The sequence below is a fragment of the Vipera berus genome (genome assembly GCF_964194415.1).
Source record: "Vipera berus genome assembly, chromosome: 2".
NCBI classification, from domain to species: domain Eukaryota; kingdom Metazoa; phylum Chordata; class Lepidosauria; order Squamata; family Viperidae; genus Vipera; species Vipera berus.
The window spans coordinates 165186301-165203204 of NC_138203.1; the positions used below are offsets into that span (position 1 = coordinate 165186301).

The 16904-nt window shown below is 42.1% G+C and overlaps 1 protein-coding gene across 5 annotated transcripts; it reads right to left on the reverse strand.

The window, feature by feature from the left end:
- Nucleotides 1-1475: 1475 nt before the first annotated feature.
- On the reverse strand, nucleotides 1476-16891 carry AFMID (arylformamidase). 5 transcript variants are annotated; one of them, XM_081317306.1, is made up of 12 exons: nucleotides 16856-16891; nucleotides 15167-15490; nucleotides 13302-13392; nucleotides 12055-12159; nucleotides 11351-11399; nucleotides 11126-11211; nucleotides 10977-11049; nucleotides 10679-10776; nucleotides 10450-10528; nucleotides 6509-6641; nucleotides 5354-5458; nucleotides 1476-2190 (listed from the first exon to the last, which is right to left on the reverse strand). In XM_081317306.1, exons 2-12 carry the CDS (start codon nucleotides 15194-15196, stop codon nucleotides 2161-2163), a joined length of 879 nt encoding a protein of 292 aa, XP_081173432.1. In that variant the 5' UTR covers nucleotides 15197-15490; nucleotides 16856-16891; the 3' UTR covers nucleotides 1476-2160. The 5 variants fall into 5 exon arrangements, 4 of the variants coding, with proteins under 4 accessions (XP_081173432.1, XP_081173434.1, XP_081173433.1 ...); XM_081317305.1 differs by lacking the exon at nucleotides 1476-2190 and adding an exon at nucleotides 3757-3978; XR_014025065.1 differs by lacking the exon at nucleotides 1476-2190 and adding an exon at nucleotides 6294-6366 and having other exon boundaries at nucleotides 5385-5458.
- Between the last annotated feature and the right edge of the window lie 13 nt (nucleotides 16892-16904).

A 16904-nucleotide genomic window follows, 5' to 3' on the forward strand; every position in this document is an offset into this window, starting at 1 on the left:
GCTCTGAATTGCAGTTTAAAGCTCCAATTACAAATGTAAACAGTTGCTTGATATTTTTCTTTCTCCCTGTCTTTGCCTTTTATCCAATTGTTGCCAGCTAACTATTTCTAATCTTTGCTAATATTTAATACATAGTACCAACTATCCAATTCCAAAGAAAGGCAGTGCCAAAGAATGTTCAAACTATCGCACCATTGCACTCATTTCTCATGCTAGTAAAGTTATGCTTAAAATTCTACAAGCTAGACTCCAGCAGTATGTGGATCGAGAACTACCAGAAGTACAGGCAGGATTTCGAAGAGGCAGAGGAACTAGAGACCAAATTGCTAACATACGCTGGATCATGGAGAAAGCTAGAGAGTTCCAGAAAAAATCTACTTCTGCTTCATAGACTATGCTAAAGCCTTTGATTGTGTGGATCATAACAAACTGTGGCAAGTCCTTAAAGAGATGGGCATACCAGACCATCTTATTTGTCTCTTGAGAAACCTATATGCGGGCCAAGAAGCAACAGTGAGAACTGGACACGGAACCACTGATTGGTTCAAAATTGGGAAAGGAGTCTGGCAAGGCTGTATACTGTCGCCTTGCCTATTTAATTTATATGCAGAGCACATCATGAGAAAGGCAGGGCTAGATGAATCAAAAGTTGAAATTAAGATTGCCGGAAGAAACATCAACAACCTAAGATATGCAGATGACACCACTCTAATGGCAGAAAGTGAAGAGGAACTAAAGAGCCTCTTGTTGCGAGTGAAGAAGGAGAGTGCAAAACTTGGGTTGAAACTAAACATTAAGAAAACCAAGATCATGGCATCCGGCCCTCTCAATTCCTGGCAAATAGATGGGGAAGAAATGGAGGTAGTGACAGATTTTATTTTCCTGGGCTCCAAGATCACTGCAGATGGGGACTGTAGCCAAGAAATTAAAAGACGCTTGCTCCTTGGGAGGAAAGCCATGGCAAATCTAGACAGCACACTAAAAAGCAGAGACATCACCTTGTCAACAAAAGTGCGTATAGTCAAGGCTATGGTCTTCCCAGTTGCAATGTATGGCAGTGAAAGCTGGACCATAAGAAAGGCTGAACGCCAAAGAATTGAAGCCTTTGAACTCTGGTGCTGGAGAAGACTCCTGCGAGTCCCTTGGACTGCAAGGCGATCAAACCGGTCAGTCCTAGAGGAGATCAACCCTGACTGCTCTTTAGAAGGCCAGATCCTGAAGCTAAAACTCAAATACTTTGGCCATCTAATGAGAAGGAAGGACTCACTGGAGAAGAGCCTAATGCTGGGAAAGATTGAGGGCAATAGAAGAAGGGGACGACAGAGAATGAGGTGGCTGGATGGAGTCACTGAAGCCGTGGGTGTGAGCTTGAATGGACTCCGGAGGATGGTGGAGGACAGGAAGGCCTGGAGGAACGTTGTCCATAGGGTCGCGATGGGTCGGACACGACTTCGCAACTAACAACAACAACCAACTATACTTTCGCTAGATGGACTGAGTGGCTGTGTCTTTGTTCTAGAGGCAAAGATTACCTAAGATTGATCCAGGTGCAAAGTAAACTGGAAATTAGCTACAGTAATTTCCTAACAAAAATTGATTTGAGGTAGGGAGAAAATGGACTGGATGATTCCTTTCCGTTTTTACGAAGACATATGTAGCCCTTAAATGCACAGGGAGCCACAACCAAAAAAGAACAGTTACAACTGAGCTAACGCATAGTTTTACTACTCTGACCATGATGGCTTTATATGTACCCAGAATATCATATGCAGCTGCTGTTCAAAGGGAAGAAAATATGCCGGCAGTTTAAGACTAAAGCAAAATAAAGAAAAGTGATAATTGATGCAGCAGTTTTGTATTGCTCACAGATTCATTCCCAAGCTGCATCCAGTGGGCCACGTAATGTACAACTATGATAAAGATGTAATTCAGGTTCTGGTTCTATTTATTGCTTTCATCTCTTATGCCATAATAGATGTCACAGTGTGAGAGCAGTGGTGGGCTGTTCAAAGTCCCACGTGATATCCCTGGTTGCAATACATCTGCAGCTGAGAAAAGAAAGAGGCAGAAAGCTCAGTCCTTGTTTGACCTAAAGGAGTTCAGCGGGAAGACAGTGGAGAAAAGGAGAGCAGGCAGACCACAATTGTTCTTTTCCTGGCTTCAGCCACTTGAAATCATGTTCAAAATCACCTGGAACAGAAAGAATAAGGAAATGTAACTTTTATTGCAGGAATAATAAGTTCCCATTGAATCAGTTGCCACATTACTCAGTCAATTTGTGCTTGCAATGGGCCTGTGAGTATAGGATTCTTTGCTGTTTTTTTTACAAAATGGGCTTGACAAACTGCAAAACAAGGAAAAAGTCACGTTGTATTTGATCCATATTGTTGAAAATGGCCTCTCTGAAAGCATTTTGGCTTCCTAATTAGCCTTTCACTGCATCAGGAGACAGATGCAAATCGAAAAAGCACAAATTATTAGCCACATTGCCCTCATGCAGGAATATGTGTAGGTAGTTCTATCTAGACTACAATAGCAATTGGATCAGCATTTCCCTTGCCAAGCAATGCAGTCATAAAGCATGACCATGTCACTTAATGATGGCAATCTCCAAAGTCTTAATTGCTACCAGTATCATTAACTGAATCCCATGTTCATTAGGCAAGGCAACTTCCTGCTGGCTTCCCACAAGCAAAATCAGAGGGGAAGCCAGCAGGAAGTTGCTAGTCACAGGCTCTCAGGCAGGTAAGTGGATGCTGCTTGGTGTGTGTGCATGTGTGTGCACCATGCGAGTCAGTGAAGGGTTGTGTAAGAGGTGCTGCATGGGGAAGGGAGGGTGCATGGAGGTGTAGACTGTTTGGGTGCACAAGAGTGTGTGAATGGCTGACACAGAGTGAGCCCATAGGGGCTGGGAAAGAGTGTGAAAGTGGGGGAAACTTACCCGAGTGACTTGCAATCTGCTCTACTGGCTTCCCCTTTGATTTTCTTGGGAAGCCAGCAGGGAAGGTTGCAAATAGCAATCATGTAATCATGGTGCATTTGGCAACCAGTAATAAATACAAATAGGGACGCGGTGGCTCAGTGGGTTAGGACGCTGAGCTTGTCGATCGGAAGGTCGGCAGTTTGGCGGGTCGAATCCCGAGTGCCACGTAGCAGAGTGAGCGCCTGTTACTCGTCCCAGCTTCTGCCCACCTAGCAGTTCGAAAGCATGTAAAAATGCAAGTAGAAAAATAGGGACCACTACGGTGGGAAGGTAACAGCGTTCCGTGCGCCTTTGGCGTCTAGTCATGCCGGCCACATGACCACGGAGATGTCCTCGGACAAGCGCTGGCTCTTCGGCTATGAAACGGAGATGAGCACCGGCCCCTAGAGTCGGAAACGACTAGCACACATGTGCGGGGGAACCTTTACCTTTTACCTTTAATAAATACAAACTTGTTGCCAAGCACACAGATCATGGGGTTTCTGGGACAACTAAAACTCTGAGGACTGGTAGTCACCATCATCCATTAAGTGCTGCTGTAATTTCAAATGGTCCCTGAACAAATAGTGATAAATCAAGAACTAGCTGTATGCATTTTGTTCCCTACTAAGGTGGGATCCCTTTGTAGCCCTGTAGTGCTCATGCTTGAGTGTTGTGCAGAAACTTCCCTGCTCATTGCCCTGTTCACCGCCCTGAGTCCTTCGGGAGAAGGGCGGTATATAAATATTATTAAAATTAAAATTCTAGCCATTTCTTCAATCCTTGAAGGCCTGAATCTATCCATAATTTTAATTGATTTCAAAGACACATATAGAAACTGCAATTCTGTCTTTTTCAATTTTGTAAAGTGTTTACTTAATCATCTTATCATTACAGTAAAGAAAATTCAATACATCTTAATCTTGTGCAGTCATATTTGTTTTCTGTGTACTAATCTTAAAACCTGCTGGTTTTTCCATTTTTTCAATCAAAACTTCAATTCCTTTTAAAGAACCCTGTAACGTCAAAATTAAATCATAATCAAAATCTCTCAATTTAAAAGACTTATTTTTAATTTTCAAACCCATTATATTTTCATCTTGGCGTTTGTCTTAATGCAACAAAATGTGAACCCACATGATACACCTTGTCCAGTTCTTCATCAATCCTTTCCTCCCCCAGCTCAACAAATCAGCTAATGTTTAAACAAGCTTTTTTCATATATTCTCAAGGGGTCTTCTGGAATAGACCTGCACTGCAAAAAAAAAAATCCTTCTGTCTGGGTTCCAGCATAGCCAATTTTTAAAATTCTTTCTGTAGCCTCAAATCCCTAGTTTTCTAAAAATTCCATCCAGTTATTGATTTGTTTAATTTTCCCTGAATTCCTTTCCAGTCTTTTGTCCAAATTTCAAATTTAACTTGCAGAGATTGTTTCAATCTTTTACTCAAATCATCAAATGTTTCTTTTATCAGAGCCAGTGGAATCTGCTCATCTCAGGAACCTCATCTAGCACCATGTAGTCATGGTCTATAGTACACTCTGCTGGTAGAAAATATAATATTTTCCCTTAATTCAAAAAAGGGAACTCTTTGTTCCTAGAAAAAAAATGGTGACAAAGTAAATTTTAAAAAATTAAAAAAGTAATTCTGTCTAAATATTTTTAGTCTCTTTTATTTCCAAATTTTTGTAAATGAAGCAAGTGCCAGTAAGACTTTCTAATGTTTTAATTTAAACACAAGCTGAGAAATAACAAAAGCATCCAAAGAATATTTATCTCAGTGGTCCCCAACCTTCATGGCTTGGCAACTCGGGGGGTGCGTGTGTAGAAAGGGGAACCGGCCCACTGCTCATGCAAGTTGAGCTATGTGCATGTGCATGCTCCAGCCAGTTGCTCACGTGGCCCAGTTTCGAACAGGCCCTAGGGTTGGGGACCCCTGATTTATCTGACCTCTCACTCTAGAAAAAAATCCAAAGAAATGAGGAAGGTTGTTTCTGCCGACTGTAGTTTTGATTACATTGCAACTGCGCACTCAATGATCATCCTACCCCCTTGTCATTCAGTTCACAAGCCAACTGAGGAAAACTCTGTTTCTGCAATATACTCATGAGGAACAATAGTCTAGAAACTGCGTAGTGGATTCCTGGATTCTTCCTTAAATCCTCCTTCAAGGAGCAAAAAAGAGCTGGGATGTCATCTCTGAATGCATCTCAACTGTCATTTTCCCCACTAGAAGTCCAGAAACTACAATTCTCATTTCCTCTGTGAATGATCAATTATTTTCTAAGTTATAAATGTCATGCCTGTCTGAAGCATAATTTATAGCACAAGTTCAATCTAATCTGTTCCCAAATACTGTCATTTTTACTGCCAAATCTCTTCACCACTATACCTGTGTGAGGAGATAGTTCTCTTGGGAGAGTTTCTCGATGATATCAAAGTGATCTGTGCCTGCTAGGTCTAGCAAGGAGACCTCCCAACCTGCTGTACGAAGAACCTGTGGTAAAACAACAGGAATGTGAGCAAAATGATTCCTAGCATGGTAGTTACAAGTGCATTTGCCCTAAGTACCCAACAAGTAGAAAGGCAGAATGTAAATTAAAATAACAGCAACAATAATGATTTAGAGTGGGCAGATTTCAGGGTTGGAGAATAGATATTTAAGAAAAACAAAAACTGGCAAAGAAAAAACCCTCTCTCATGTGGATGAGGCCTTTTTCAGATATATTTGTCTATTTGGGGAAGTTGAAGTGGCATAGTGGAAGGGACCCATTTGACAGGTCTTTGGGCATCCCTCTCCAAACAGGAAAAGAATGCTCCAAATATGAATTTTTAGTCTTACATTTAGATATAACATTTTAGATGCACATATGCACTATTGCTATTTTGACTTACCCCCTATTTTTCACAAAGTAAACAATAGAACTAAAAGCTGGATAAAAGCAGTTAAAATTATTAGTTATGCCTTTTAAAAGGACTGGCTGAAGAGGATGCAATATCAGTCATACTTGCTTAAGTCCTTGTGAAATATAGGTAGTCCTCAACTTAAAACCATTCATCTAGCAACCGTTCAAAGTTACGAAGGCACTCATGATGGTTTTTCACACTGTTGCAGCATGGTCACGTGATTAAAATTTGGACAACTTGGCAATTGGCTCATATTTATGACAGTCGCAGTGTCCCAGGGTCATGTAGTCAAATTTGCGACCTTCTGGCAAGCGAAGTCAACGGGGAAACCAGATTCACTTAACAACACTGTGATTAACTTCATAACTGCAGTGATTCACTTAACAACCATGGCAAGAAAGGTCATAAAATGGGGCAAAACTCACTTCACAACTGTCTCACTTAGCAGCAGAAATTCTGGACTCAGTTGCAGTTGCATGTCGAAGACTACCTGCATTTCTGAAGGATCAAAATATTTGCATGTTTGTTCAGGCATGTTTGTTTCTAAAGGGCACATGCACAGATTTTTTTTTCTTAACCTCTCTCTCTGGTCATTGAATGCCTACATTTCAAAATGGTTGTATTTGTGTAATCAGTATACCTGACAATATTCCTGAGACTGTCTGTGGAACTCAGGTGGGTCGTGCTGTGCTAGTGCAATGAGCACCCTGCAAGCTTTTTTGTCATTCACCTTTGGCACACACCACAAAGGACTATTCTCTTGGGCCACTGCACTGAAGAAAGAAGGAAAACGCTATTGAAGTGAATGGTGAGGAAAAGGAGGCAGACTTTGACAGATGGGCAGGCCTGTGAAGGAGGGAAAAAAGGCCCTTTCTTATGTATAACTCTGTTCTGAATGCATTTATCCCACTAGATGCAAATGAGAGAATGAAGTCCATCGATTCAAAAAATCTTGCTTTTTGGGAATATGTATAGTGTGTTTCCCCTTCATGGATTACTGCCTTGTCGTGGCAAAGGGGCTTGCGTAATTCAATGAAGCTATGAGCTATGCCGTGCAGGGCCACCCAAAACGGAAAGGTCATAGCAGAGAGTTCTGACAAAACGTGATCCATTGGAGAAGGAAATGGCAATCCACTCCAGTATCTTTGCCATGAAAACCCTATGGACAGTACCAAAAGGCAAAATGATATGACGCTGGAAGATGAGCCCCTCAGGTCGGAAGGCATCCAATATGCTACTGGGGAAGAGCAGAGGGCTAGTACTAGTAGCGCCAGAAAGAATGAAGCGACTGGGCCAAAGCCGAAAGGACGCTCAGCTGTGGATGTATCTGGTGGTGAAAGGAAAGTCCGATGCTGTAAAAAAAATTTCTCCATAGGAACCTGGAATGTAAGATCCATGAATCAAGGAAAGCTGGACGTGGTCAAACAAGAGATGACAAGACTGAACATCGACATCTTAGGTATCAGCGAACTAAAATGGACAAAAATGGGTGAATTTAATTCAGATGACCATCAGGTATACTTCTGCGAGCAAGAATCCCTCAGAAGAAATGGAGTAGCCTTCATAGTCAATAAAAGAGTAGGAAAAGCAATACTGGGATACAATCCTCAAAATGACAGAATGATCTCAGTTCGAATCCAAGGCAAACCATTCAGTATCACAGTAGTCCAGGTCTATGCCCCAACCACCGGTGCTGAAGAGGATGAAATTGACCAGTTCTACGAAGCCCTACAGCACCTTATAGAACTAACACCAAAAAATGATGTCCTTATCATCATGGGGGATTGGAATGCTAAAGTAGGAAGCCAAAAGATAACCAGTATAACAGGCAAGTTTGGCCTTGGAGTACAAAATGAAGCAGGGCACAGGCTGATAGAATTTTGTCAAGAGAATACGATGGTGATAGCAAACACTGTTTTCCAACAACCCAAAAGATGGCTCTACACATGGACATCACCAGACGGTCAACACAGAAATCAGATTGACTGTGTGCTCTGCATCCAAAGATGGAGGAGCTCTATATAGTCAGTAAAAACAAGACCAGGAGCTGACTGTGGCTCAGACCATGAGCTTCTCATTGCAAAGTTTAGGCTTAAACTGAAGAAAGTAGGGGAAAGCACTAGGCCACTCAGGTATGAATTAAATCATATCCCTGTTGAATATACAGTAGAGGTGACAAATAGATTTAAGGAATTAGATCTGATAGACAGAGTGCCTGAAGAACTATGGACAGAGGTTCGCAACATTGTACAACAGGTAGCAACCAAAACCATCCCAAAGAAAAAAAAATGCAAGAAAGCAAAATGGCTGTCTGAGGAAGCTTTGCAAATAGCTGAGGAAAGAAGGGAAGCGAAAGGCAAGGGAGAAAAAGAAAGACACGCCCAATTGAATGCAGAATTCCAGAGAATAGCTAGAAGAGATAAGAATGGCTTCTTAAATGAACAGTGCAAAGAAATAGAAGAAAACAATAGAATAGGGAGGACCAGAGATCTCTTCAAGAAAATTGGAGAGATGAAGGGAACGTTTCATGTAATGGGCATGATAAAGGACCAAAATGGCAGGGACCTAACAGAGGCAGAAGAGATTAAGAAGAGGTGGCAAAATTACACAGAAGAACTATACAAGAATGAGCTTAATGTCCCTGATAATCACAATGTGGTCACTGACCTTGAGAAAGACATCCTAGAATGTGAAGTGAAGTGGGCCTTAGAAAAGCTGAGCAACAACAAAGCTAGTGGAGGTGACAGTATTCCAGCTGAGCTATTCAAAATCTTAAAAGACGATGCAGTAAAAGTGCTACACTCAATTTGCCAGCAAATTTGGAAAACTCAACAGTGGCCACAGGATTGGAAAAGATCAGTTTACATTCCAATTCCAAAGAAAGGCAGTGCCAAAGAATGTTCAAACTACCACACCATTGCACTCATTTCTCATGCTAGTAAAGTTATGCTTAAAATCCTACAAGCTAGACTCCAGCAGTATGTGGACCGAGAACTACCAAAAGTACAGGCAGGATTTCAAAGAGGCAGAGGAACTAGAGATCAAATTGCCAACATACGTTGGATCATGGAGAAAGCTAGGGAGTTCCAGAAAAACATCTACTTCTGCTTCATTGACTATGCTAAAGCCTTTGATTGTGTGGATCATAACAAACTGTGGCAAGTTCTTAAAGAGATGGGCGTACCAGACCATCTTATTTGTCTCTTGAGAAACCTATATGTGGGCCAAGAGGCAACAGTGAGAACTGGACACGGAACCACTGATTGGTTCAAAATTGGGAAAGGAGTCCGGCAAGGCTGTATACTGTTGCCCTGCCTATTTAACTTACATGCAGAGCACATCATGAGAAAGGCAGGGCTAGATGAATCAAAAGTTGGAATTAAGATTGCCGGGAGAAATATTAACAACCTAAGATATGCAGATGATACCACTCTAATGGCAGAAAGTGAAGAGGAACTAAAGAACCTCTTGTTGCAGGTGAAGAAGGAGAGTGCAAAACGTGGGTTGAAACTTAACATTAAGAAAACCAAGATCATGGCATCCGGCCCTCTCAATTCCTGGCAAATAGTTGGGGAAGAAATGGAGGTAGTGACAGATTTTATTTTCCTGGGCTCCAAGATCACTGCAGATGGGGACTGTAGCCAAGAAATTAAAAGACGCTTCCTCCTGGGGAGGAAAGCCATGGCAAATCTAGACAGCACACTAAAAAGCAGAGACATCACCCTGTCAACAAAAGTGCGTATAGTCAAGGCTATGGTCTTCCCAGTTGCAATGTATGGCAGTGAAAGCTGGACCATAAAAAAGGCTGAGTGCCAAAGAATTGAGGCCTTTGAAGTATGGTGCTGGAGAAGACTCCTGCGAGTCCCTTGGACTGCAAGGTGATCAAACCGGTCAGTCTGAGGAGATCAACCCTGACTGCTCTTTAGAAGGCCAGATCCTGAAGCTAAAACTCAAATACTTTGGCCACCTAATGAGAAGGAAGGACTCACTGGAGAAGAGCCTAATGCTGGGAAAGATTGAGCACAATACAAGAAGGGGACGACAGAGAATGAGGTGCCTGGATGGAGTCACTGAAGCTGTAGGCGTGAGCTTAAATGGACTCCAGAAGATGGTAGAGGACAGGAAGGCCTGGAGGAACGTTGTCCATAGGGTCGCGATGAGTCAGACGCGACTTTGCAGCTAACAACAAGATAGTGTGTTTGGGATATAGTATTTATGCATATTGGCTGAAAAGGGAATGTGATGTGCAAATGGAGGAGACAAGAAGCTAAGAAGCAAGGTATATAAGCACACAAACCTAGAAAGCATAGAAGTCAATAGAGAGAAAAGTTCTAAATCAAAGATACTACCATAATCAGAGATTTAAATTACTTGGTCATATACTTGCTTCTCCATGTACAGATCACCCAGAAAATTAAAGGGCTATTGTACTGGATTATATAAATACTGCAGCTTTAGGTGCTCATGTGTATATAATTAGTAGTACTTCCTGAAGTCAGCCTGAAGAATTGGCAATTACAAGAGAATCATTGTAATGTTTCTGCTCTGCCTAAATTCAACAGTTCTAGGAATGTTCCTTACCGGCTCATCTGCAACAGATCATTAACATAGGTGTGCGTGATGGGCTCCAAGTCATAAATGCCACTCACCAAAAAGACACCTAGGGTGAAAAATAAAAATCCACATTGTTTTAAATGGATTCCAGCTTGGGCTAATATTCCATTATGCATGATGTTCAAGCAAGAAAAACTGAGGAAACAATGAGACAAAAAATGTGAGAAAAACAGGATGAATTTCTCCCAGCCAATACCTTTAATGTTTGGCTCAACACCAAATTTTTCCCAATCTGTGGAAAGTATCATGGCTGCCAGGTGGGCTCCTGCCGAATGCCCAAGCACATAGACACCACTGCAAGAAAAGGAGACATAGTTATAATGAGCCAAGAAATGGTGCTGACTGGGACCGAGAGGGGAAAATTGGCTGAGGAATCAATCACTCAACATCTACTAAGCTGAGTTCTAAACCTGGGCAGGTATCAGTGGAATCCAAGCTTCTCTTTCTCAAGGTTGCATGTTTATTACCCATGCAACTTTTTCAGCCATTCTTACCTGATCCCCGTATATTGCTGAACTGCAAAAGCCACACTACGCCGCACCTGTTCAACCATCACCTCCAGTTGGCCTGGGTAGAGAACGCAATATTCTGGTTAGTCAGAGGAGAGCAGGGTGAGCAATACACCTGAGCTACCATAACATACCTTTTGGAGCCACATCATAGCCAACTGCAGCAAAGGCAATGCCTTGGTTCACTAGGGGGCATGCAGCAAAACCAGAAACATCTTTGCTAGAAAGAAAGAATGAATGACAGTTGTTTATACCAGTAGATATTCTCCATCAAAAAGTGTTTCTTCTAGCCAGGGTGCCACCCACTGAAGTCCAGAAATTGGAGGAAGTGGATCACCTCAGCCTCCAAGACAACTCACCTCAAGTCTTGCCAGTAGCCACCATGAATAAAGAGGACCAGAGGAAACGCTGAAATGGGATAACAAGTCACCAAAAGCAACTTCTACTGTAACTTTCCTCAAATCCCTCTCGTGTCTTTGTTCATCTTATCTAAGAGCTGTGATGGCGCAGTGGTTAGAATGCAGTATTGCAGGCAAACTTTGCCGACTGCCAGCAGTTCTATCCTGACTGGCTCAAGGTTGACTCAGACTTCCACCCTCCCGAGGCTGGTAAAATGAGGAGCCAGATTGTTGGGGACAATATGCTGACTCTTAGAGGGGGCTGTAAAGCACTATGAAGTGGTATATAAGCCTAAGTGCTATTGCTATTGCTATCTCTCAGACATAGCATCAGCCTTTGCAGGTAGACCTGGTCAAGAAATTATCACCACAATGACTTATGAAATCTAGTGTTGGTGAGTACATAATAATAGGAGAATCTTGAAAGCATGACAGAGACTTCCTCTCCATCCCTTACATCAAAAGAATTAAGATGGGGCAATCTTAAGTTTCTTCCTCACTCCCTCCTCCCTTTCAGGGCTGAGATTTACCTAACAGGTACATTCTTCAAGGCCATTTCCATACTTATCTATCCTTGGCCAGTCTTCTAAGCTGGCCGAGGATAGTTTTCCTATTTCCCTACCCTATCCCTTTCAGAGCCCCCCATCCAACCTTTGTGCTCTTACTTTCAGTATGTTTTTTAGGAAGATACACATCCAGTTTCTCTCCCTCACTGGAGCCATAGGGGACATTCAGCAGAGTTTGGGTGAATGCCTGGGCGTTTCGAGTACCTGCAGAGTATTGGAAGAAAATACCAACAAATGCAGCAACCATCCTTCCTAAATATTATTTGGGCTGCCCTCCTAGATGTTCCAGAGGTCACTGAATCTCCACACAGGCAATTCACAACTTACAACTATTGGTTAAGTGACTGTTTGATGTTACCAAGGCATTGGAAAAAGTCACTTATGATGGTTTTTCACTTACGACCATTGCAGCATCCCCATAGTCATATGATCAACATTCGGTCACTTGAGAACTGGCATGTGCAGTGTCCTGGGGTCATGTGTCATCTTCTGACAAGCAAAATCATTAGGGGAAGCCATATTCATGTAGTAACCATATTACTAACTTAACTGCAGTGACTTAATTGTGGCAAGAAAGATCATAAATGAGGACCTGGATTGTTGGCAGCAATACGCTGACTCTGAAACCACTTAGAGAGGGTTGTAAAGCCCTGTGAAGTGGTATATAAGTCTAAGTGCTAGTGCAAAGTGCTAAACTGGGGTAAAACTCACTTAACAACTCTCTTGCTTATCAAGATAAATTTGGGATCAATTGAGGTCATAAGTCGAGGACAACTTATCATCACAGCTGCTTCCTGGAAAATCATGGTTTTTCACCTTGACATAGCTTCAAAGGATGGAGGTCTCTTCATTTTTTTTTTCAGTCTTGCCCAGCTCTTCCCTGGTATATTTTTATTTTCATACCAGAGTCCATAAATTTATATGGCCAACTCATTAGAAATGCCATACCCACCAATTTATTTCAATATTTTCCACCTTCTGGGAAAAGCTGAAGGCTGAGCTTTTCAGGAGGGCTTTGGGGAGCTTGTTGCCATCTGGTATGTTTACGGCTTTCTTTGCCTTATTTATTGTATTTCTTTGTCTTGTGAACAACCAAGATTCCTGTGTTTGCAGGTTCATGCGAATTTGATGAATTATTTCAGAATTTACAAACAAGAGTACACCTGCCACGATATAACTAATTATGGCAATGTAATCCCGTGTTCATAAAAGCATGCATGTTGCCTGTTTTGCTGAAGCAGACTCATATGACATGGTATATTTTGGCAATCCACAGGAACTGGGAGGTCTATAGGAAGGCAGTCTGTCTGCTCACCCCATTATTTTGACTCTTGGATAGCCCATACCTTCAGTCACTACTTTCATGTGTGCCTCAATCACAGCATCCTTATCCAGCCGTGGAGACCATCTACTAGGGGAATACGCAGTCTCCAACTCCTGTGCAGAAAGAAAACAAGATAACTTGTACAAATAGAATGGCATCCTCAATACACAATGTGGACACTTTCAGAAATACTTGTAGATTGAAATGATGCTAACCTCAATTAAGAAAAAGTAGGTAGCTACCTGGGAGACAGAGGCAAGAGGCTGCCTATATGAATTGCTGCACCTGTAGTCCCATCTGTGTGCACAAAATCCCTTTTTGATTTATTTTCTAGGATTAATTTAGTTAACCTTAGATTTAACATTCTGTGACTGCTTCTGTACATCAGAGAAACATGCTGTCATGGTTCTGACAGATGAAACTCTTCAAACAACTTCAAGGCATTGTTTACCTTAAAGAATCTTTATTCGAGAAGCATAGCATCGGCACATACATGGTCGAAGCCAAAATCTGAATTCTCTTTAGCACATAGTATCAAACACAATTCCCTCCTCTAATTAAGAGTCATAAATCACACTCTCCAATTAGTTTGAAATGCAGGCTTTCCCTCCATTCTCCAACCTGCCATTTCTTATCATCTCTTATTTCAAAAGCCCTGAGTTCACACACTATTATAATATTATGTCTAACTAACTCCCATTCCTCCTCCTCCTCCTCCCCTGCCAGTATATCATCTAATTCTAAGAGTAAAGCATAAGAAAGAAAAAGGCTGCATCTCCATATGCTGTCAAAGCAAGAATATCCGATGTTAGCAGCATTGACATATGCACTCTCCTAGTCACACAGAAGTTATTCCCCAGAATTCTCTTAAGTCTTAAGAGTAGTAACATTGATCTAAATACCTGGCTGAATAAATCTCCTTTCTATCATCCTTGCCTCTTCTCTGAACCTGACTATGAAAATGGCAGTATGTTGCAGGAAAGCTCAGAGGAGGAGGAGGAGGAGGAGGCATGGACCTGAGAAGCTCTGAAGAACAATGATAGGAGCTCTTTACGCTGCAAGGGCAGTTGCATCGTACACTGTGATATTCTTGTCGCAAAGGTTGCTGGTTAAACCTTCTGGGTTTGAATTTTGTGCTGGGTATAATTTTTGCAGCAGGGCCCAAGAGCTGTGTCAGGGAGTTCCTCGGGCAGTGAGGGAACTAAACTTTCAAGCACATAAATCTCTGATTAAATCATTTCTTAGCCCTTGTTCTAGAGCAGGGGTCGGCAACCTGAAAAAGGAAAAGAGCCACTGGGAACCGGTTCCATCACACACAAAAAAAGTGGGAGCCGCATGCGTGCGTCCATGCACGCGCATGCGCAAAAAACATTTTGTGCATGCGCAAAGTTTTTTCTTGCGCATGCACGGACGCGCGCGGGTGCCATTTTTTAAATTATGATGGAACCGGTTGCGTGACAGCGACGGCCCGTTTGCAGAGCTACCGCCTTCGGAGGAAGGCGGCAGTTCTGCAAACGGGCCGCAGCAGCTTTCCCAACGAGCGGCGCCACTGCCTGTTCGGGTGGAGGTGCGCGCGCACCTCTGCCCATTCAGAGAGGTGCGCGCGCACCTCTCCAAACGGGCGGTGCCACTCTCCATTTGGAGAGGTGCACGCGCACCACTGCCCGTTCGAAGAGGTGCGTGCGCACCAGGCGGCTGGGAGCCGCAGGAGATGGTTGCCGACCCATGTTTTAGAGTAAAATACATTGTACCTCTCCTCTTTCCATTCTGGAAACTCACAAATCTTTTTTTTTTAATGACTCTAAAGTACATCCACATTAAACAAACACTGAAAATCTCTCTTCCCTCCCTTCCACAATCATATACACACAAACACTACAGCTATACCTCCTTTGTCATTTCCTGCCATTTTCCCATAGTAATGGCTAAGTTGTGGGTATATTCCTTCTCCTGATGAACCTGGGCTCAGGGCGAAGTGGTGAGAAAATGTGATCCAATATAGACTCTGACAAACAGTGCAGATCAGATCCCGTATTCCTCCTTGGCATATGCTCTTCCAGCTGCTCTGTGACACGTTAGCAATTCCTCATCAAGGAGCTGTTCTCATTGGTCATACCAGCATTGGGGCGGTACAGAAAGCAGTTTTCCTGTTTACGCTACAACAGAGACACTGAATAAATTCAGCTCACCGTCTTCCTGCTATTGCAATATCTAAGTGCACAAATTTGGGGAAAGAAATTGTAATTTTAGGCCAGGCAATGCTATCCCTACCCCACCTCAATTTTTCTGGTTTGTCTTAACTTACTGATCTCTGTGTCTCATACATAGATTGTTATACCATGCCTTCATAAGTATGCTGAAAACAACTCATTGGAGTTAAACTTTAACCTAGATACACTGAGAGAAGGCAGTCAACTTCTAAAAATAAAAGCTGTTTTTATTCAGCATATATCCACTTTAGTTTTGACTGCACCCACACATTACTACTATAGACAGAATATTTTGGTAATGTCTTCTGTTTGTTAATCTTAAAACCTGCTAATGTAGCAAATTATTTTATTTTTCCTATTAATTTTACAATTCCCTTTAAAGGATCCTCTAAAAACAGTATCAAATCAAATGCTCAACCAAAAATTTCTCTCTTAATCTTTATTCCCACAATTTTCTCATTTTGTCTTATATATTTATTCAATATTTTCAAGAACTACAAAAAAATAAAAAACAAAAACGAGAGGAGATAATAGACAGGCCTGTCTTGTTCCTTTTTATATCCCACAAGATTTAACTCTCCATTAACAATTATTTGTGCTTTCTATGTTGTGTACACCAGTCTTACCCATTTAATAAAATTCTCTTCAAACTTCACATCTTCCAAAACATTCCCTTATTTCTCTATTAGGTCCGTCCACTGGGGCTCCCTGGACATGACATATAGACTGTCCAAGGGGTCTCACTGGGCTTTCATACAATCCCCTCCTCCTTCTTTTCTTTAACCATAAAATATACTGGCTGGGATCCAACAGGCATATGACTTCTATTGTTAACATATACGTTTAATGCTTGACATAGCCAATCCTCAAAATTTCCATATTTTGGCCAAAATACACTAGTGCCTTTAATAGGATTTCTTGGCCACTCAAAATAACAAAAATTGAATCATTCTTTCTTTACTCTTAGTCCTGGTTTTACAACGTTGCACCCTCATGGACTATCAGCAGAATGTTCAGAGGAGATCCCATCTCCATGGCACTTCTTATCCACCCTGTTTCCCACTCTAGGACCACAATCTCTTCAAAGTTTAACCAAACTACTTGTTCCCTCCCCCCTTTCCAGGGCTTCACACCAACTCGTGCTCCATGCATGCCACACTACCCATCAACCTGGCCCCAACACACAGAGCTATATATCCCAACCACCAAGGCAATGCTTAAGTCCAAATGTTCTTACCTTGGTCTGTGCACAGAATTGCCCGGCTGCAGCGCTTCAGTGCCCACTGTATAATTCCCCCAGGACTTTTCCCTTATTATTTCTTTCTCTTAACCTCCATTCCGGATTCCACAGGCACACAGGACTCACCAATCATTCACAACATAGGACCATTGAACTCAGTGGGACATGTCTTCTC

Coding starts and splice junctions, on each gene's coding strand:
- AFMID (XM_081317305.1), bottom strand. CDS start 15,196: ATGGGAAAATGGCAGGAAATGACAAAGGAG. Junction 10,529..10,678: donor TGTTGAGCCAAACATTAAAG/GTATTGGCTGGG, acceptor TTTTCACCCTAG/GTGTCTTTTTGGTGAGTGGC. Junction 5,459..6,508: donor AGTCTCAGGAATATTGTCAG/GTATACTGATTA, acceptor GTTTTACCACAG/GTTCTTCGTACAGCAGGTTG.